The following is a 23,476-nucleotide window of genomic DNA, read 5'->3' on the forward strand; positions in this document are numbered from 1 at the left end:
ACGTTACAGAGATTTTCTTGCATAATGAACAATACATTCTCCCGACGTTCACTCTCCACCATAAATAACTTACACATATGATGTACATCTAGCATCATTTATCAAAGATGAAACCATTCAAGTTTGTGGTGAAGTTCTTCATCTCCTACATTGCCGATTAGTCACTCTTACAAAAGACGAGTATATCGTCACTGGGACTGGAAACCACTCAAGAACAATCCGCATTGGTAACATAACCTTGAAACAAAACGAGTATATTATGTATCCTGATGGCCGACTTCAGATCTGTGCTGGCAATATTACCAGACCCGTTGCCCAATTCTTTGCATATTCAGGTAACCTCGCTATAGCAAACATTATTGGGAACAGTTTGTCTCTCTGTGGACTTATTGTAACATTTACCTTACACTGTTGTTATAAGAACCTCCGTAACTTCCACGGTCGGTGCGTTATGACCCTATGTGCCTTCCTTTTCATAGCGCAGCTTCTGCCGACACTGTCTGCATATATTTCATTTCCACCCGGCGTTTGCATTTTTGCAGCATTAATCAGTCACTACTACAGCTGGATTGGTGCCTTCTCATGGATAACAGTCATTGCTTTTAACTTACTGCAAGTTTTTCGTGGTTCGTTAAAAAGGATCGAAGAATGGGAGTCGGGGCCATTTTGTCGCTATATAGCTCCAGCTTTTGGTTTTGGTGTGCCGTTTATCATTGTCGTAATATCTCTTAGCTTTCACTTCCTTCACGCATCATTTGCGTACGGTGCAGAGTCCCCATGTTGGATATCTGATTCTCTTTGTAATTTCTTGGCATTTGGCGTTCCAGTTGGCATCTTCCTTGTGGTTAATTCAGGATTGTTTTCAGTCATTGTACTATTGGTCTGCAAAAGCCAAAGACGTTCTAGGGAACTTCGCCACCAAGCAGAAACCATCCGTGCATCTCTAAGAGACCTTTTACTTTGTTTCAAGGTAAGTACGTGTAATACACGTCAAGTTTCTTTATTATAAACTAACTTAGCATTTAATAAATTTTCATAAAGATAATTCACCACATTTTATTCAGACTCTACTTTGGAAGAGAATAGATGCCAAAAGTCGACGACTATCTTAAATTCCCTGAAAGAAAATGCGTGCGAAACATGAAAGAATTCCCCATTCGCAGCTCAGCCTGAATTTAACTAATCATGTTGTAAAATTATTCACACAAAATCTTCAAGCGTTTGTTGTTGAAGCTGTTACAATTTTGTCTCGTCAAGTCAAATTGTTTGGCAAATTTTATTACAAAAACGATGTTAATTACATTTCGTCAATTAAATTAAGTCGTTTCATATAAACGTCGCATGCACACTTACAAGTTTTATAATAGCTTGAGAATGCCTAGTGTTTTCACTTCGTGCAGTAATAATTCCTCGTGAACTACCAAGTGAAAGTTGCAACAGAAGTTTTGTTTTAACGAAAAAAAAAATATATATACATAAATAAATAAATAAATAAATAAATAAATAAATAAATAAATAAATAAAAAAAATAAAAAATAAAAAATAAATAAATAAATAAATAAATAAATAAATAAATAAATAAATAAATAAATAAATACATTTAAAGAAAATTATCGGACCCCACTTTGTCACACCACTCGAGTCTCTGTGCTTATGTATGTGATTGGATTTACGCTATTTTGTGCTAATTTCACCTGCAACCCAGTAATAGGTAAACCCAACAAACATGAAATGTTTTTGAGCTATAAAGCGTTTTAGAGCTATAAAGCGTTTCAAAACATTTTATTGTTAACAAAAATATGTACACAATATTGTACAATAACCGTTTGACAATAATTAAGAAATGTTGTTGCAGTGTTGTTATTTTTTCGTGCAAACCGTTTTAAAACGTTTTCATAATCTTTATACAACCCGAAATTTAAAGTTATTAAATAATTTTGGACTTAAAGCATGTTTCACTGCCTGTGTTTGCTGGGTATTCATTATCCCGGTAGGCAGTTTGAAGGAATTTAATAATAAAATCACGTGACATGCCAAAATCATATTCCTTCCGAATTGACTTGTGAGTATAGGGTATTCATAAAACAACATAAATGGAAAGAGTTTAAAACTCAATGTCGTGAATATTATTAACAGACCACGAATTGAACATCCTATTTTTGCTCAACAGCTAGTTATATAGACTTCTCCGTAGTCCACTTGCCAATTGTGCATACTCTGGCTATTACATTTAAGCTTAAAACTCTGATTTAATTAATGTGTGCACGATTGATAGATTTTCACAACTGATTTTTTCAGTCACCGTACGCCCTATGTTTGTTAGCTTCCCAAGTGGACTACTGACTTTGGATTGCGGTTAACATTTTTAACACAGGACTCTATGGAGAGTTAGGCCAATTTCTGGCCTAACTAAAATTGGTCATGATGTAATGCATCTTAAAATGAATCTGGCTTGTGATTGGTCGCCCAGATCTTGTCACATTGTTTAAATCCTCCCGACACGTACCATTAACTATACATGGTACACAACTATCTAGGGAATGAGGCGCTTTTGTGCTGGCTCGAAAGTTGGTGGATGAACGTACGCATCTAGCGCGTATTGTACCACCATGCTTAGTCTTGTGGTTAGAGTTGATTGATAAACAAGTATGATTGACAGTGTGTTTTAGAGAACGAAGTCCCGGGGTAAAGTTCTGCTTAAAAGTCCATAGTCGATTTTTAACTCGGATAATAAACTGGCAGATTCTAAAATTAGAATTCTTCAGTATTATAATTATGCCATTATGATATGTTGCATTCAATAATATAAGCCTACGTATACTTTACTTTTACTGTCACAAATATAATCATATAAACTTTTTCATAACCATTTTATACTAGTATTTTGATGTAATAAATATCAGTATAATTTCGAGTTCAACTGAATGCGTTCATCATGATTAATAACATTAATATTTATCAAAAATCGACTATGGCATAGTCTAGTAGTTATATAGATGCTGATATGGCAGCGACTAGCCTACTAATCGATTATTTATCTATCGCTGAAATGATAAAGCGAGCGCAAAGTAAAAAATATACTGTTACTATCGATACGACCGTCACATGCGTATACAAAAATTATGTTGAAGTAATATTTGATGATAACCTTGCATTTCAGATTGAAGTATTGATGGGTATTACATGGATTATGGGTTTCCTTGCATCATTTCTTAAAACGAAGTATTGTGGTGGGTATTCATCATAACAAACTCCCTTCAAGGCGTTTTCCTGCTTCTGATTACCCTGTATAGCAGTGTTGTACAGGAACAAATCCATGGGAAGCAGCCAACACTTCCAGAGCAAAGAAGAACTCAGGCAACAGCAGAGCAAACAACCGCATCTGCAACCGCAGAGCAAGGTACAAAACCCACAACGATGACCACACCCATAACCGCAGTGCAAAAGACCATCCCAATCGTAGTGCAAAAGACCACTCCTACAACTACAGTAAAAAAGACCACATCCGCAACTGAAGAATCAAAGAACTTCCCCACACCCACCGAACCAAATACGACTCTCTCAACCCCAGAGTTAAAGACACCTCCCGCAACCGCAGACCAATCGACCACTCCCGCAACCACCGAACCAAAGACCGCTGCCTCAGCCACAGAGCCAAAGATCACTCCCGTAATAGCAGAACAAACTACTACTTCCGTAATTTCAGACCAAATGAACACACAGACAACCACAGTGCTAATGACCACGCCCGCAACAGCCTTTAAAAAGACCGCACCAACAACCGAACAGCAAAAGATAACTCCAGCAACCACCGAACCAAATACCACCCCGCAACCGTTATCGCAGATCAAAGGACTACTCCCATAACTACCGAACCAAACACCACTCCCGCAACCACCGAGGGTCCAGAAGACCGCAAACAGTTAGATCACAAGTGAACATTAATAGAGTTGCAAATAAACCCAAAGATCAGCAGCTCAAGACGCAACCCCCTTCTTAACATTCCCCAAGTCGGACCATCCGGAAGATAAGGGTTATCATGGTTATACGAGGAGGTATCCATACAAACTGCAGCACTGCAGGTCGGTATCCATTTGTTCAGTAAAAAAAACAACGAAACAAAACCACCCCCCAAAAAAAAAAAAACAAACAAAAAACAAAAACAAAAAAAACAAACAAACAAAAAAAAAAACCCAAAAACCTTTTTTTTCCAGATTTTTCAGATTAGGGTCGGTCGGTGGAGGACAAGAAAACAATCTTTTTTTTTTTTTTTTTTTTTTTTTTAAGCTATCTGGTAGTTACGCGATCAGTCCTCTTAAGTGTAAACACAATTAGGAGATGAATATTTAAGATATATGTGTATTAATATCATTGTATATTGTAAACTGTATATATTTAAGGTAATTATGTCTATTTTGTACATTACGATAATAATAATAACCTAATTGAATCTCTCACGCGCAAGACCTGGGGTCCATTTCACTAAGCTTAATGAAGCTTCGTAAGTCTCGAAATCGTTCACTAAACTTACTTACGAAAGGAACCTTCGTCAGTATTAAGAATTACTACAGGGACCCTTCGTAAAGTTTCGTCTAGTATTGGGTATTTGTAACTTAACGCATGGTAACTTGAGTTACGAAGGGTTAAAAGTTTAGTGAAATGGACCCCTGGTATATTTTATATAAGACTCATGAAGGAACCTTGTCACTTCATCTTATGGATCAGTGGCGTACCGTGGCCGCCTCAACCCCGGGGGGCTGAAGAAGAAACAATTTTGCCGCCCCTTCCTTAACAGCCCGAAAAGGTTGACCCAATTTTTTCACGAACGTTTGAAAAACTGAAGAGCAAAAAAAAAAAAAAAAAAAAAAAAAAAAAAGAATTTTAGGCGCTAGCGCCCTAAAAGCAACCTTTTTTCAAAATTTTTGATGCTTTTTCAATTTTTTGCGCCCTTTTTTCTTTGTTAATTCGTTTTGCCGCCCCCTTTGTTTTTGTCGCCCCTGTTTTTGCCGCCCCATCTTCTTCCGCCGCCCCTTCTTTTTTGCCGCCCCCTACTTTGACCCCGGGGGGCTGGCGCCCCAAAAGCCCCCCCGCAAAATACGCGCATGTGGATAGTAACAACTCACTACAGCACGGATTACCAAATACACTTAATCTTCACAATTTCGCAAGACCCATCATATGTACCAAGAGCCACGAACACATGTGACCAGTTCTTACAAAATCAGACGGAACTAGGCGCCAACAACATGTTACTTATTTAAATGTATCTTATTTTATCAATATCGACTGCATTGTGGCACAGGACACATGTTCTATGCTTTTGTTTGAAGCAGGTTAAAAGTGAATTACAGTTTTAACTTCAACACTACACTATTTTTCGCTCACCTGGAACGTTTTCACTAGTCCGACTAGCGTCTTCAGCAGATGGTGATGCTGTGTTGATATCTTGTCTACAATCGGGATATCTCTCACTGATGACGTCATACGATTGTAGACAAGATATCAACACAACATCACCATCTGCTGAAGACGCTAGTCGGACTAGTGAAAACGTTCCAGGTGAGCGAAAAATAGTGTAGTGTTGAAGTTAAAACTTTAATTCATTTTATCTACCACTACGTATGAATATCCACTCGTACAGGTTAAAACTGTTTAATACAGTAATCTGTATGATTTTTACAGAACGGGACACACATCTCTCCCATCTCACGTGACCTCCACAGGCTCATATCGATAGCCGTAAGGTTGGGTATAATGTATTACGACAATGCTTGGCAAGCAATTCTCAACGTTTGCATTTTCAAAATTATATACAACTTCATGAGATATTAAAAAAAATATCGTTCTCAAATCCGTATGGATCTATGATACATGTAACGCTATTTTGTCAAAAAATGTATATTGTATATAGCTTAAATAATAATAATCATTCTTGTATGTAAGTTATTGTCTGAACGAATTAAGTAAAATTAATAATAATACTTTAAATATTCATATAAATGGTGATGATATAAGTTGTTTTTATTCGAGAACTCATCTAAGTTTATTAATTGATTGTAATTTAAATGGGCATGATCATATGGAAAATAATATGTTGGAAATATCTCAATGATTAGAAGAGCTACAAAGTGTGTCTCTGTCAGTGCTCTTAAGGGCTCTGCAACCCACCTTTGCACAGTGTTTTGTGGGACCTGAGAGCAAATCAGACACTCCAAATTACATTCTGAATACGAGAAATGTCCTTCTGATATCAAATAATTGTGAAATGCGGGATAAAATACAATGTTTTTCCTTGCTAGTGACTCTAAACACCATCCTGAACAACATATCCAAAAAGGGCACAGGGGATCAAATGTTCATTTGTATATTTCCAAAATGGCTGCTATCGCAGGCCTCAAATTCCAAAATTTGGGGGAATATGGATATAGGTATAAATATCAAATGTCAAATTTTGGTCTCTAGCATTATGTACAGGGGTAAAAAAAATGCTCCGATTTCGCTGAAAGTGGTCTCAAATTGTTCAGCTGGGAAAACATTTTAACCAAAGGATCGTTTGTCATATCTCAGATGTTTTGTTCATTGTGTATTTTGTATTTACTTGTTATAAAACACAACTCAGTTAGCATAATGTCTGCTCTAAATTAAATTGAAATACGAAAATCCAATAGAAATATGTACGTGTATAATAAGCTTTGACCCATAATTTCGTCGATTCTTGGGGTCATGAATTTCTTAAACAAATTATTTTCATATTTCGTTTGCCGATAAAAGTAATTTGAAACAAGTTATGATTGACTTGGTTCATTTTTTAAAGTTGACCTGTGTTGTGTATGAGATACTTGACATTTGACCTACTTTGTCAGTCCTGTACATAGTATAATGATAATATATATGATAATTATTATATGATAATATATTATTATTATTAGAATAATATATGTGACCCGGCAGCACAAACGAGCCGTAAATTCCCTTAATTGTATTCTGAGTTATGGTGTAAAATGTGTACGAAGGTCGTATTCATCGGTCACTTAAGCTGGCGCGACATCTGTCTTATTTTGATAGTAACAACACCAATCAATAATCCTATTATTGAAGTGGATAATAAGCTTCTACCTTAGATGGCTATAGAACTTTTAATAGCTCTGGTCTTTGTTTGCTTTTGCTAAATCCTTTTCAAGTGGTGGGTTATTTGTATAGGTATGCATAACCAACAATTAACAATGAGAGAACCTTCTTAAACGTCGTTGACTTGGGGATGATTTGAAATGACCGCCAATTATGACTGTTTGATATTTATTGCCAGCAATGTGGAAAAAGAGACACACATAGAAATGAAAAAAGCTATAATTTTGTTGAAGGAGCAAAGTTTAACTATCCATAACTCCGCTTCTGGATATCGTTTGAAGTCAAATGATATACCATTTTAAAGTTTATGATGTTTATTTTTTAATCACGAAATAAAACAAAATTGACCGGGGAGGAATTTACGGCTCATTTGCCGTGGACGGTCACATATTATCGAATACAGCTCATGGAGGACGCAATAGGTAAACTCTATTGAACTATTGTCATGATTTAATGTCTGTATAAATGGGTCTAAATAGGAGGAGTGGTGTAACCAGTGGGGGCCGGGGGTGCAAGCTGCCCCCCAGACACAAAAAACCTGGATGAAGAGTCAAAAATTGGGAAGGGGAAAAGGGGGAAAGAGAGAAAAAGAGGGAAGAAAAAACTTGAGGGAAGAGAAAGGGGAAAGAAGAGAAAAAAGCGGAAGGGAGAAGAGAAAGAAAGAGGGAAGAGAAAGAAAAAAAAAAAGAAAAAGAGGGAAGAAAAAAAGGGAAGGGAGAAGAGAAAAGGGAAGGGACTCAAGGGAGAAGAGAAATAGGAAAGAGAGAGAGAAGAAGATCATAGGCCTACTATACTTTCATTGTGAAATTTGTACTCTGAAACACTGATATGTTCTAATATGCCAAAAACCTTCACGGCGCTCAGCCCCCTTGACCCCCGCCTGGGCTTTGCCCCTGGACCCCTGGACCCCACCGACTCCACCCGTTTAACGCTTCGTGGCAAGTGAGCTTTCTCTCGAATATAAATATTAAAACTTTTGATCAGAAATTGGGAAATTTTTCAATCTTTCCCCCCCCCCCCCGGAAGGTCAGGTCTGGTTACGCCCCTGACCTGAATAGGAGTAAAAAAGATTTGCTTTTCGGGGCATTTACGACCTGCCTGTAACAGGCGCGGAGGTTGACCCATACCTTCTTGTAGGTTCCAATTGCAAAGCAATTCAAGAAATGAATGAGTCAATAGATAAATTAATAAATAAATAATAAATAAATAAATAAATAAATAAATAAATAAATAAATAAATAAATAAATAAATAAATAAATAAATAAATAAATAAATAAATAAATAAATAAATAAATAAATATATAAATATCATAAGATATGATTGAAGCGACGACAAATATGACAGACCTCACAAGTGTTATATATGAGACCACCCACCGTGACCCACCAAATATATATCTGTCGAGTTCAACAAAATTCAACTCCCACAAATATATTCCCGGTGAATACTTTTTTCATTGGCTGATATCCACTTGAGATCGGTATCATCAAAGTAGTATTACCAGGGGGATGACACTCTTATTCACGTGTTTATTTACAACGCAAACCTATATCGAATCCCGGTGGTTTGCGAATAATGAAATGTCTGCATCCCAAGATCAATTAAACCCTGGTATGAATTATTTATTAGCTTTCGCCACGATCCGTTTTGCAATAACATAAAAGCACTTCAAATAACAGCCCGTTGAGTTCAATGAACTACGCCCTGAAACCGATGGAGTTGTGCCTTATAAAGAAGCTCTCCCATTGAACTCTATTCAGGTCAGTAAGCTCTCCATACACAAATGAACAAGTACAATAGGACAAGGCCAGCACCTATGACCTGCTTAGTGACATGTTATTTTGAAGTCTAAAGCTTATCTTGAAGATTAGTATTCGTTTGTGCATATGGACTGCGCATTTATGATGCAAAATATTAGTTCTTATATAAAATTACAAATACTGGAATTATGACACACGGTATAGGTGATATATAAAACGACTAATAAAGTCATGTCATCATGGCGTCATGTCAAATGTTCATTATATCCCGTATGTTTGTTTAAATTAATTAATATTTTGAGAACAATTTTTACACCCATTTAATATGTACTCAGGTGGAACCCGACTTTTTTTAATTTTCATTTCTTTTTATGTAACAAATTCAGGTTTTTCCATTGCGCGGGGCCGCCGGGCAATACAAATTTAGGCTAACATTGAATAAACGCGGAATTAAGAATAGGCGTTTCTAGTACATACAGCGTCTGACTCTACCTGAGGACCTAGCCTGAGTCCCATGGGCTCCAAGAATGGCTCTCCATACACAAATGAACAAATACAATGAATGGTCGCCATTGCTCTCCATACACAAATGAACAAATACAATGGAGAGTCCGACTGCCATGCAAATGAGCCAAGTGTCCTCTCAAGGTATGCTCTGTGGTATTACTCTCATTTCATGATTCATTGAGCAATCAATTTTGGCATTTGACCGAAATACGCGTTAAAAGATCGAAAGTCTCGTTCCGAACTTGTGTAGGCCTACATTGCTAGGGCCTAAGTGTGTTTTAATGCCTGATTCACAAATTATAGAAATAAACAAGAATTTATTTTAAAAGAACACGCAATGATAGGGTACCAACGCTTGTGGTTTTGGTTGTTCTGCATAGTTTATGAAGAGATTCATTGCAAAGCGCTATATATCCATTCCTACATATTACTTATTTTGCCATCTTAATTATTAATTATAATTATGAATTTGAATGATAACAACGCATTACATCTTTATTCCGCCCAAAATAACAAAAATGGGTGAACCTCCATGGCAAACGCATTTTTATATCAATAACCAATGATTTACCACCCCGGACCCTCACACATCCTCTGCCAGGGGCAGATGCATATGGGGACCTAGAACTGGGGCCAAACATTATTTATGTAAAACCGGGGTGGAGGCATAAATCTGAATTTGGACATTTAGGTTATGTTTGTAAGCCTAAATATCATATTATTTGCATAAAACATTACTTATCATATAAAAATGGGTACGCTTGAACCGCACTAATAAGGGGGCACACCACTAAATCAATGCGCCATTTGTGTAACCCTAATGAGTTCCGGTAAAATACAGAAACTATTTGAGGTATTTTGGGCTGGTCTTTAGACTTATTAATCAAAAAGAGTGGCGAATTATAGCTTAAATAAAAGTGGAAAGCCTATACATAAATTTGAGTCACCAAAAAAGTCGCATTTATATAATTATTGAGAAAATAGGTTCGCGAATTAAAAAATGGCAGAGTCGGGTTTGTCAAAAACAGTGAGGGCGCTTCGTAGCGGGAAAACGAGGTGGAAGGACCCCTATACATTGAAACATATGTTAAACTTTCATCGATTTACAATCGACTGGTCATCATATTTTTTTTTTAAACGAGCCCAAAAGGCCTCAAAATGAGCAAAGAAAACCGGTGTTTTTACACGTATTTCAATGGGAAGATTATTTAGTGGTGTGCACCCAAAGCATTTTCTTTCAGTTCGTTATCAGCCATTTTGGAACTATCCAGGCGTATTTGACAACTGGGCAGGTTAAGGGATGGGGTATGAACGTTTGGACAGTAGGTCTATTTATTATGGGAAATTAGAGCACATCAGACATATCGAATAGGATTCTGAATACTAAGAATGTCCTGATGATATCAAATAATTTTGATTTTTTGAAATTCGCAATGAAATACACATTTTATGGCAAATGATTAAAAATTGATATTTTTGATATTTAACAGTACTCAAATGAAACTTAATAAATCTGTTGATTTATACTTATAGTGTATGTAGGTGGGATGAAAAGCCGACAATCAATTGACAATTTTGACCTTTCGTATTGAAGAATATGGATTTTTTTTCCCAAAACACCAAAAAAATTAGATCTTTTTGGGAAAAAATCCATATCTTCAATATGAAAGAGCAAAATTTTCAATTGATCGTCGACTTTTTCTCCCAGCTACATACACTTTAAGGATACGATACATGATTTACCGACAAGTGACTCATTTCGGAATGCGATCATGAATTTTGAAGAAAAAAAAAGTTTCCACAGGCTTCGTTGGGATTCGAACCAGCGATTCGAAACTTCATTCGATTACGCGTCTAGCGCTTTACCGTTCGGCCACAGTGTCAGTTGAGTGGAAGAGTGTAATGATAAATGATAAATCTCATAATGCCATCTTTAGCCTTTTGTTTACTAAAAAAAGTCGCGTTTTGTAAAGATAGATCAGCCGTTTTTTGCATAAAGAGCACGAACGTTTGGGAAAGGTTTCAAACAAATAATAAAGACACTGATGTGATGATGAAATTGCGTAAGTCGGGAAATATCTGCGTCGCAATGTTTTGTTTTGGTTTTAGGAATTTGACCTTAAAATTTACGACTTCATGACATTATCATTCGAAATCAACAAAAGATATTTCAACAGTATATGGCTTCATTCTTTCTCTAAAATGTTTTATACATATATGTGAAATAGCTTCAACAATGGTTCGCTGCATAACGGTAAAAACAGCCTTGACCTAAAAAAGGGCGAGAGGTACCATATTTACGGATTCAGGCTAAATTTAAAATTGATATAAAACGTTTGTTTTTTGATCGATTACAAAAATTAATTTTTGTCATGTAAAGAAATTGTGTCTGGCGTGAATTACACTACAGTTTTTATTCTTAGGTCGCTTTGACTTCTTCAAATGATTTTTTAATGATAGAGTGAATCCCCTGGACCTACGCACAAAAGATCGAGTCCCCTTAAGAAAATATAATTAGATTTATAATATTTACTTCGAGGACTGTTATATATCAATATGTGCAAAAATATCAAATTTTAATAATTTGTCATAAAATTTGTATTATATCGTGAATTTCAAAAAATTAAAATTATTTGATATCAGTAAGACATTCTTCGTATTCATAATGTAATTCGATAATGTCTGATGTGCTCTCATGTCCTACAAAAATACTTTCGAAACGCTCATTCCAGATCCTTTAATTTTCATTGGGGATTTTTGAAATCATCGTTCATCGAACGATATTCAGGTGACCTCGAGCCTTTCATATAAATCAATAGTATCTCGTTATCAGTTGCGCGATATTTAATCCGATTCAACTCGGCGTGTCATCATATTTTATTCGTTGCCGTATATATTTTGACGTCACAAAAAGTAATCGAAGCCGAATATTCGCCTTCGAATATTCACTATGAACCGACATTAACTCCTGCCCCAATTAGCTCTCTGAAGCATGGCAACGTGCAAAGCAATGGTGGTTTGGAAGTAAAACAGCCGATCACGATGGGTAATCGCTTAAAAAATGTTTCTTCAATTGAATGTTCAAAATAAACAACATTTACTATAAAAGAACCAGTCGTCTCATGAAAATAACTTTCATCCACTAAACGCTTTGCATGCGTTGCCAAAAATATCAACACCAAAAAAAACACGTTAAATTTGGGCCACTAGCTTAGATTGCGTAGCTGGACTGATCGAGTAAGGACATTTACATCACCTTGATACACCAAATGTTGATTTCCGTTGAAGTATGTTGCTTTAGACTTTAAATATTTACAATTATGTATTTTCTGGATATCTGTGGACATGGTGGACAACTTCAAGCAACATTTTATGTCAAACACATTATTGTGACTCGCGTTACGCAAAAAAGAAAGTCCTTTATTAATATTCACCATTTCTCCACAAACAAATACTTGAAAATTGAAGTAAACAACTAGGTACTGGAACTTTACTCCAGAGGCAAATACTAACTACAAATATATCAGCAATTTTTAAAATGACCAATTAAGTGTGTGACTCGCGTTACGCTCAACTTGCCTGAAGTTACCAACCTTATTACACCACATTTCTCAACTTGGAATAAATAATCATGTAAATGTTACTATAATGATTATAATTTCAACCTGCTAGTGAATATTTAAAACCTATTATAAATATTTAGTTTACTAAGTGAAACAAGGCTGTAAAAAGACTAATTTTGAAAGATGAAAATCCCAGAATTTCACCCAAAATCCATTTTTCATACTTATTGTTATTCAAGTTGACTGAAAGACCACTTAAATGTCATTGCTGTGCTTACATTTGTCTTGTCAGGTGCAATTTGTTTGACAAATTCCACTTTAACAAGAAATTTCCCCGCCGTTAGGTTAAAGTTTAAGGTCTTTTTTTTAAATAATAAATACACAAACATCTCTGTTGTCCATCAAAAAATTTAAAAAAAAACGGACATGCATAATTTCTTTCTTATTCCAGTGTATACTTTTAAGTATGTTCAATGGTGCAAAGTCCTTGAAAGTAAGGTGCATATTGTTCTATTTTGAAAACACGCGTAGTCTTACGAAAAGTTTTAGTAAAAGCAAGCAGCCAGCTCATATTTTAAACCGGGTACGTCTAATTCGCATCGCATCTTTTAATTGCCAGACAGTATTTTGACAACATGTATTTGAAAAGATCGTCCTAAGATTATCCCACAGAATCGTACAGGAAAGAAAAATTGACACCTTGTTTGTTGAATTTGAAGTTTGTTTAAAATTTGACCTCAGTTGACCTTTAACCGGAAGTGACCCTCTAATTCATTAACCGAGCTCAAAATGTATGATAAATTATATAAGTCCGTAATCGTTGTGATGAGACGAGTAATTGACATGTCTCTTGACGACATTGGACAATTTTTCATTTTTGACCCCTCACGTGACCCCTATGGGGAGGGGCCTAAATGTAAAAAAATGTCAACATTTTTGTAAGCACCCAATAGCTTCAAACCACCTGTAACTCAATTTCGTCAAAAGTGGACTTACAGTCTTCATATGCATTATTTTTATTGCATTTAAAACCAACTATGTGATAAAACTATTTCGAGAATACTAACGTGTATTATCTCTTCAACCTATTGGAAATAAAACATTTTCTACTATGGGCCGGTTTTCTCTAGTAGCATAGGGACTGCAACCCTTGCGGAAATAAATTCGTTGCCACACCAGTACGTGCTGCTGTTACCGCATTAGCTTTGTATAATAATTGCAAAAATGCATGAACAACATTCAATTTTGACTCTCCCCTTCCCCACCCCCATCTTTTAATGTTGGGAGACTGAAATGTAGACATGATGACGATTTTGTCCAAATCAACATAGCAATAGGGGAGCGGGGAAGGATGTTGGCCAATTAACGCTCAGGTGCGGCAAACATTTTTCGCCAAAGTTGTGGGTCAATTCTAGTAAGACAACTATAAGAATTCAGGCAGTATTACTACGAAAATGTTGCAAGGAGTAGGGTTTTCATCTAAACGGATGAGTATCAATCACTCGTATACTCACACGTGCTTATTATACTTTCAATGTCACGATTTACGTAAATCTGCAATCCACGGGTACATGTAGAAATTAAAGATTCTCTCAAACAATGCGGAATTGATTAATTCATGTGTTTGAGAGGCACGTGACTGTCTAATTTGTTCATTATTAGACAAGAGAAGTTAATAAGGTCAAACCACCCATACGAAAATGCCAGCAATTAAAAATGTGTGCGACAGCATGCAGCACGCGAGCGGCAGTGTGCAGCACACATGCAGATGTGTGCAGCATGCATGTAAGGCCTGCTGGTAGCGTGTTCATGCGTGCGAACCAGCTGTGTGCATGCAGGCATCGCACGCTAATATCCACCGCGCACACAATTTGCTTGCAGAACCTGCGTGCAGACTACCAATCTGTACGCAAATTACGTGCAGACTAATTTGTGTGCGGACTGTAGGACTGCACGCAAATTGCGTGCATCTTGCATGCATCTTGCATGCTGCACGCATATTGCTGCACGCATGCAGGATTTTCAGATCACAAGCTGGATCGAATGCTGCAGCATGCAGGGTTTTTAGATCACAAAGTCAGAATGCTGCACGCATACAGGATTTCCAGAAGCAGCAAAGGTAAAATCCTGCATGCAAGCCATGCATGCAGTATTTAACTTTCAGACCAAGATTTTTTGGCAGACCAGGAGGGGGAAGGGCAAGCAATTTTTGGCAGGCCAACAGGGGAGGGGGGGGGGGCAAGCAATTCTTGGCAGGTCTGGAGGGGAGAGCAAGCAATTTCCTGTTTTGATAATTGGCATTTCAACTTTGGGCCAATGTTGGTATACCAAATGTTTCTGTTTCGATAGTTGGCATTGAAACATCGGGCCGATATGTTGGAATGCCATTCCTGTTTCGATAGTTGGCATTGCAGCATTGGGCCAATGTTGGAATGCCATTCCTGTTTCGAAAGTTGACATTGCAATATTGGGCCAATGTTGGAATTCCATTCCTGTTTCGATAGTAGGCATTGCATCATTGGGCCAACATTGGTATGCCACAACAGTTGGCACTGCAAAAAAATCAAAACAAAATTCAACATTTTTATAGTGAATGTTATCAATATTTACAGTAAATTTGATCAATATTCATAAAATGATGCACTTTGGCCAGTTTAGTCATCAACATATTGCTTATATTAACTTAAAACATTTCATCAAATGTGTACACCCCATTAGCTCAAATGGTAAAGCATCAGACTCCTATGCAGAAGGTCCCTGGTTCAAAATCAGGTAGGTAAAGTTAGATAAGTGACTTGTATAAAACTAAGCTAGGCAATTTTGGTTCATTGTAAAATAGATAAATGTAAGACTTAATGTAAGGACAGTATACACTGTTAGCAACTATTTTTTTTTCATGATTTTATCTCGCATTATATATATGGCCATTACGTGCTGTACGCATGCAGTGCACGCTAATGGATTTGCATGCTGCATGCAAACTGCGCACGCTCATGACCTGCACGCATTTTTGCTGCATGCATGCAGCAAGCATCTGCACGCTTCCCTGCATGCGTGCCTCGTTCCAAATTTACGCATCCGCACGCTACCTACTGCAAACATACTGCGGTGCATGCTGCATGCGTTCAAAAACTGTGTGCCATTTTCGTAAGGGCAATTACATGTTTTAGAAATCGATTGACTCTCCAAGCTCTGAGAGCTTGGAGGGCCGGTTATCTCAACACACACATGGGGTTAGCTTATGCGCAGAGGGAGTGAATTGTATGTCGGTAAATTTTCGGATTCACAGATATAACCATAGATTTTAATGAGACTCGTCTCAGAAAAACTAGACATGCTAGACATGCAGAATGAAACATTTTTACTAAGGTTGGTCTTAACCCTGAAAGCATGAAAACTTTTGTGCATCGTAACTAATGAATTGTTGATTTATAGTTTATAGGGGGGGGGGGTCATAAGAAAGAAATTCGTCAGTATTTTCATTTCTATTAATATTCAAAAACTAGATGTAAGGAATTCTAAGCCCAGGAATTACGTGCTAAGGTTGCCAATACATTCAAAAGCTCGCGCATCCCGCAGTGTAACATCTCCCGGGAGGAACGGTTAGCTTTAACAGAACTTAAAAATGATGACAGTATTCTGATTTTACCGGCTGACAAGGGTCGCAGTACAGTGCTGTTAGATCGTGACACGTACAAAGAAAAGGTGAATGCTCTGTTGAATGATGGTAAAATATACTCTCGCCTAGATAAAGACCCTACCCAACAGTACAAAACTGAGTTGAAAGGTATCCTGAAAGATCTTAAGGGTGAAAGTGCTATTGATCAATCGTTATATTATAAGCTTTCTCCCACTGCTTGTGACAAACCCAAGTTGTATGGTCTGCCTAAAATCCATAAAAAGGATGCCCCGCTTAGACCTATTGTGTCTAGCATCGGCTCAGTGACCAATGACATTGCTCGGTTTGTAGCGGACATTATTTCACCACTTGTCGGCAAGTCGGAACACCACGTTCAGAACACTCAAGATTCTGTGGATCTAGTCAAGGACTTGCATGTGGATGAGGATGAGTCGCTGGTTTCCTACGATGTTTCAGCTCTGTTTACCAGCATCCTGATTGATAGCGCTATAGTTGCCATCAAACGCGCTCTCGAGGAGGACGACACTTGGAAAAACCGGACTTATTTGAACATTGATCAAGTTCTCAAACTGCTTGAATTCTGCCTCTCCATAACTTACTTCGTGTTCGACGACCAATTTTACAAGCAATATCATGGCGCGGCAATGGGTTCAGCTTACTCGCCATTGGTTGCGAACCTATTCATGGAACGTTTTGAGAAGGAAGCTTTAAATTCCGCTCCTTGCCCACCGAAAATTTGGCTTCGTTACGTCGACGATACTTTCGTGGTGTTAAAGACTGATAAAATTCAGGAGTTTACTGATCACATCAACAACGTAGACACTGACATCAAATTCACCATCGAACCTGAGAATAATAAACAACTTCCGTTCTTAGATATTCTTATCACACGAAAGGAAGACGGTAACTTAAAGGTACAAGTATACCGCAAACCCACGCATACGGACCAGTATTTGCACTTTGAAAGCCACCATCCACTTCAACACAAATTTGGCGTGGTCAAAACACTGTTCCATAGAGCGGACAATATCGTCACCGAGAAGGAGGATCACGATCAGGAACTTTCGCATATAATGGGTGCGCTTTCCAGATGTGGATACAAGAACTGGACTTTTTCTAACGCTACTCAGAAAAAGAAACCAAAAACAAACAGCACTGCAGTCACATCTGACTCTGGCTTTAAAAGAAAGACGCTTCTGCCGTATGTGAAAAGAGTTTCAGCGAAACTCAAGCGCATTTTTGGCACCTACAGCGTTCAGACTGCTTTAAACCGCTCAGTACTCTCCGTCAACTGCTTGTTGCTCCGAAGGACAAGTCCAAGATTGTAGATCAATCAGGTGTGGTGTACCGTATTCCGTGTTCGGACTGTGAGAGTGTGTACATCGGTGAGACGGCACGGGCTTTGGGTGATCGTCTGAAAGAACACACGTCACAAAGCAAAAGTGCAGTCAAGAGTTCTGCTGTCGCAGAACATCTTAAGAACACAGGTCACAAATTGAACTCTCCCAATATCAAGATTGTTAAGAAGGAAAGCAAGTTCCTAAATCGCATTTTTGGCACCTACAACGTTCAGACTGCTTTAAGCCGCTCAGTACTCTCCGTCAACAGCTTGTTGCTCCGAAGGACAAGTCCAAGCCATCAGACAGGAAAAACAAGTCAAGCTCAACAGAGACGGGGGCCGGGATCTTCCGAGAATTTACGACTGTCTTCTAGAAACACCAAAATCATCCCAGTGTGAAGAAGACAGTCAGCCAGTCATTACTGTCTGAGGATGGTAACAGTTAGTTACCGAAAATATTAGCAGGTAAATATTTATTTATTTGCCTTCAGTTTCCGTTGAAAGTTTTAAAATTTTCTTGGTTAGATATAAGTACCTAGAACAAATTTTTGACATTATTTTTCTTTACATTTTGCCCAACTTCACACACAATAATTGTTCCCGATGCAAGTCCATGTTGAACCCCGGTACCCAAATTAATCTTCAAAACTGACAAGTCAAAAACGTCATACCAATTTTGAGTACAATATTTTATTATTAACCCCATGAGAACTACCTGCCGATTGGCCAAAAAGAAGTTTTCATAATCAATTGGCCTAATCAGCAACATTGTTAGAATAATTTCACCATGCAAACAAATTGGGGCAAATTATTTGCAAAGCTCCATTCTGATTGGTAATTAAAGGGAAAATATCGTGTAATTGACCAATCAGAGGCAATGTTAGATTGGTAGAGTGCTCAGTGGGTTATACTAGTTTTCCGTTGTAATGGCGCGCCAATCACAACTAATCGGCTCTACAACTCCATAGACGGATGGGCCCAAATGAACAATTATCGTGGGATTGGGGGCAGCTGCACCACTTCTCTGGTGTATCAGGAGGGACAGAACCTTACCAGAAACAGAGTAAATCCTGAAGAAATATTTAGATATTGTGTACAAACAGTAATTGTTTTTATAGGGTAATAAAAAAAAGTAAAATAGAAGTATTATCAAAGACAGAGATAAAAAGATTTTATCGCGTCATGTGTCAATCAAACTCAAACACGGGTTGTTTACAAGTGTCGTGATGATGACTTGCTGAACGCGGCGGTAAAAAGCGGGCGCCTTATTGTTAATTTTGCACCTTCAAACATGCAAACCATCTCAAAAGTTAGGTCGCGAAGGCGCCATGTCAACAATGCCTAGAAAAGCTGCTTTTTGCCTTGTAAAAGTACGTAATTTTTCGCCATTTGCTGCTATTCCTTTTCTCCGATCGGTACCAGATAAATCGGCCTTCCTTTTACGCGCTATTAACATGTGTAAACCAATCAAGGATCATAATTATTGTGACATCAGACGCGATAAATTCTTTTTATCTCTGTCTTTGATAATAGCATTAAGTACTCGTATTACGTCATTCATAAGATTAATAAGCAAATAAAACATGGCACCAATATGAGCCAAAAGTGTCTTATTTGTATTAGTGTAGTTATTTAAACTCCATTTAACAACAATGGTTTCAAATTTGACCTTTAGTTGTGGAGTATGAGTACCTGCAAAAGTCATTCTTTGTATATACTAATATTTTGGGGTTTAAGAACTGTGTAAAGTCAGATGAGAGTAGTTAAAATCCTAGAGCCTTCTCATAATTTTACCTTTTCAAAATCAGACCAATATTAATGTAAATTTGAGACACTTATGAAATAAATCAATAAAACTGATTTTTTATACTTTACTTTACTTTACTTTACTTTACTTTACTTTACTTTACTTTACTTTACTTTACTTTACTTTACTTTACTTTACTTTACTTTACGTTCAAATCACAGACCCTAGTTCAAATACGAGCATAAAAATACAAATATGAGGCTTAGATCACAAAGAATAATAATCAATCTGAAAACTATTACATATTTTTTATTTTTTATTTATTTTTTTATTTATAACATTCGGCCGAAGCCAGGCTAATCCCAATAGTGTTCAGAGGCTACTAAATTTAAGGGACGCCATCCGGATATGACGGGACAGGGATATGGGAAGAGGTCCGATTTTAGATGCAGGAGGAAAACCGGAGCACCCGGAGAAAAACCTGCGAGATCGAGCATGGATCGGCAACCAAACTCACATGTGGCGCCGCGGGGAATTGAACCCGGGCCACAGTGGTGAGAAGCGAGTGAAAAGACCACTACACTAACCCGCCCTTGTAATCCATTGTAAGTCTTTGTAAAATTTTCCTGACCTGGATTGTATCAAAGAATGTTTTACAACTGTTGTATGGCACACGAATTCAGCATAGGAAAGGTTCAGGAAGTACTTAATTACACGTATTAGCAATTGCCCCCATTATTGTTAACTTATTGCGACGAGACTAATTGAGACACACCTGATACTAGTAATTCTTTGATTATTTGGGCATAAATAAAAATACGACGCTCAGATAACAATGAAGTTCGATCAATAACAGACGTAAAAGCCTTTGTCAAATCCATCGTAAGTCTTTGTCAAATCTTTCGTAAGTCTTTGTCAAATCCATCGTAAGTCTTTGTCATATCCATCGTAAGTCTTTGTCAAATCCATCGTAAGTCTTTGTCAAATCCATCGTAAGTCTTTGTCAAATCCATCGTAAGTCTTTGTCAAATCCATCGTAAGTCTTTGTCAAATCCATCGTAAGTCTTTCAACTGACCTTGTTGTATGGTACACGAATGCAGCATAGGAGGGGTTCAGGAAATAATTCATTGCACGTATGAGCAATTGCTACCATTATTGATAACTTATTGCCCTGACACATGCATGTACCTCATTTCATTTGTCGATTTAAAACAATTTACATGTACCATTTCTATATATATTATCAAGAATTAGAGTGAAGCTATTAGAATAGTTGATTTCAATGTATCTACTGTTCAAACATTCATTTCATTAAAGCAGGTCGGATGGCGGAGCCATATTTTTCCAGTTTTACTCATTTAACTAAACACCTGCAGCGTACTTGTTAATTAATACAATGATCTTATAGGAAATTAGTAAATGAAACCAGTAATCGTATTTATATTTGGAAAGAAAAAGAGCAAGGTACACCGACTTGACGTGGGGAAACAAGTAAAATACAGACTAGACAGTACGCAGAGGGGATGTTAAAACAGCAAATGAAGGCATTAGAAGTAGGTAAAGTTCTCGATAGGCAAAAATTACATGTTCAAAAGCCAACAGAAGTGCTAAACCTGCAAAAACAACAAGGATCAATGGGAATACAAAAGTACACTAGAACAAGTGATTAAAATCATTGTGCACATAAACAGACACGATAAACCAAACAACAAATGTAGGCACAAAAACGGGCAAAGTTCGGAGCCCACTGAAGTGTCAGGAAAACAGTACAAAAGTACACTGAAAGTGATGATAATCACTGTGCACATAGCAGACAAACAAACCCAAAAACCAATGACGTTTCGAGCAGATTAACTATTCTTCTTCAGGGACAGACAACAAAATATATAAGCAAACAAAAAAAAGCTACATGCTGTAGTTTAAAAACAAATTCAAGTCAAAAACTGAAGGCAAGTTTAAATTTTCCTTTTGTCCTGTGGTTCTTGAATCAGGGCCAAAAACATACTAAAGCGAGCGTTTTGAGTGATTCATCCACTCCCATAAGAAATCATGGACGTCGGGCAGAAATGACACCCATTATTTATACCTCTTTTGAATGTCATCTTTACTTGTCTTAATATTTGAGCGGCAAACCCCGCCAGGTCACCATCCGCACCATTTAATAAATTAACACTGGATTGTTTGGATTACATATATTTTATTATGTTTAAACTGATCCAGCAGTTATTTTAATTAAATTATATCATTTTTAAGGAGAGCACAGTTGATAGGGATATAATAAAGACATAGTAAGGGTTTGACGTTCATATAAATGTTACACATAATAATTAAACAATTTTGACGCGCCTTTAATATACATTCAAACCTTTAAAATGCATGGTTGTTTTTATAAACTATATACATCAAAATGATATTATGTTAGTGTCTGGATACATATTGATTTGCAAACAAAACATAATACTGATGTTTGACTATATATATAAATATGAAGTCAATGTTCTTTACAAATCTCAAGGTTAAAATGTAATGTTGAAAATAAATGTTCTCCGTAACGTAGGAGTACTAAAATAACCTTGATGTTCATTATCACTTTATGTGAATTTTCCTTCCAAGATAGACTTCGAATAATTAACAGAATCAATAGCTACGCCACGAATGAGCCGATAAGTCGGCCTCCAGTCAATTTTGTTTTATTTTGTGTTTAGAAAATATATATTATAAGCTTTCAAATACATCATTTGACCCCAAACGATATCCAGAAACGGAGTTATGGTTTGTTTAAATTTGCTCCTTCAGCAAAAGTGTACTTAATTTCGGTGCTACAAATGTCTCTTTTTCCAATTTGCTGGTGATAAATATCAAACAGTAATAATTGGCGGTCACTTCACTTCGGACTACCACTTACAGTGCAGACCGCTTCCTGCATGTGCGGGACTATGAGCAGCTCATAATATTTTTATTAGTACCAAATACTCATAATTTGAAGTAACATCAACTCTTGAATGTTATTCCTGCATACTTCATCCATCCATAGGACATTCTGGAGAAGTTATATAAACATTCAACATCAGTCACATTATTTCTGAGTTCAATGCCACTTGTTCGTTATGATTTTGAGAACTGCTCTGTCATGAAATGACAAAGTGGACAAAATGCGGGTAAAGACCAAAACATCTTTGACAAGAAAGTCATACGTCGGACCACCATTGGCAGTGCAGACCGCTTCCTGCATGAGCAGTTTTATGAGCTGCTCATAATATTTTTATTAGTACAAAATACGCTAATTTGAAGTAACATCAACTTCTGAAAGTTATTCCTGCATAAATCGTCCGTTCATCCATCTTAATAGGACATTCTGGAGAAGTTATAAAAACATCCAACATCAGTCACAATGCCATTTGTTCGTTATGATTTTTAGAACTACACTGTCATTAAATGAAAAAGAGGACAAAGTGCGGGTAAATAGAGGCACCGACTTGTATCAACTGTGTGCTAAGCTCAGATATGTCTGAAGTGATTGAATGATGACATCAATTGAATGGTGTCTGCTGAAGAAATGAACTGCTTCAAATAAGATATGATTATCTGTGAGAAATTTAATAAAATTTCAAATTTCAGCGCATTTTTACCCAGTTGTATACCAATCCTGACGAGTTTGTTGATTATTGTCAACAAATGAAAGTTTTTCATTTTAGGCCTCTGATACGTGTGTCAGGAAGTATATACTAGTATATTAATCATAAATGTATACAATAGAATACAGATAATTTCAAAAATATGTATCTGTAA

At 37.0% G+C, this 23,476-nt stretch overlaps 1 protein-coding gene across 1 annotated transcript; it reads left to right on the plus strand.

Moving 5' to 3' along the window:
• The first annotated feature begins 4,039 nt into the window (after nucleotides 1-4,039).
• On the plus strand, nucleotides 4,040-17,928 carry LOC140161998 (uncharacterized). The gene is made up of 2 exons (XM_072185289.1): nucleotides 4,040-4,055; nucleotides 16,484-17,928. Exons 1-2 carry the CDS (start codon nucleotides 4,040-4,042, stop codon nucleotides 17,926-17,928), a joined length of 1,461 nt encoding a protein of 486 aa, XP_072041390.1.
• The last annotated feature ends 5,548 nt before the right edge of the window (nucleotides 17,929-23,476 follow it).

This window comes from Amphiura filiformis, chromosome 10 (genome assembly GCF_039555335.1).
Source record: "Amphiura filiformis chromosome 10, Afil_fr2py, whole genome shotgun sequence".
Lineage (NCBI taxonomy): Eukaryota > Metazoa > Echinodermata > Ophiuroidea > Amphilepidida > Amphiuridae > Amphiura > Amphiura filiformis.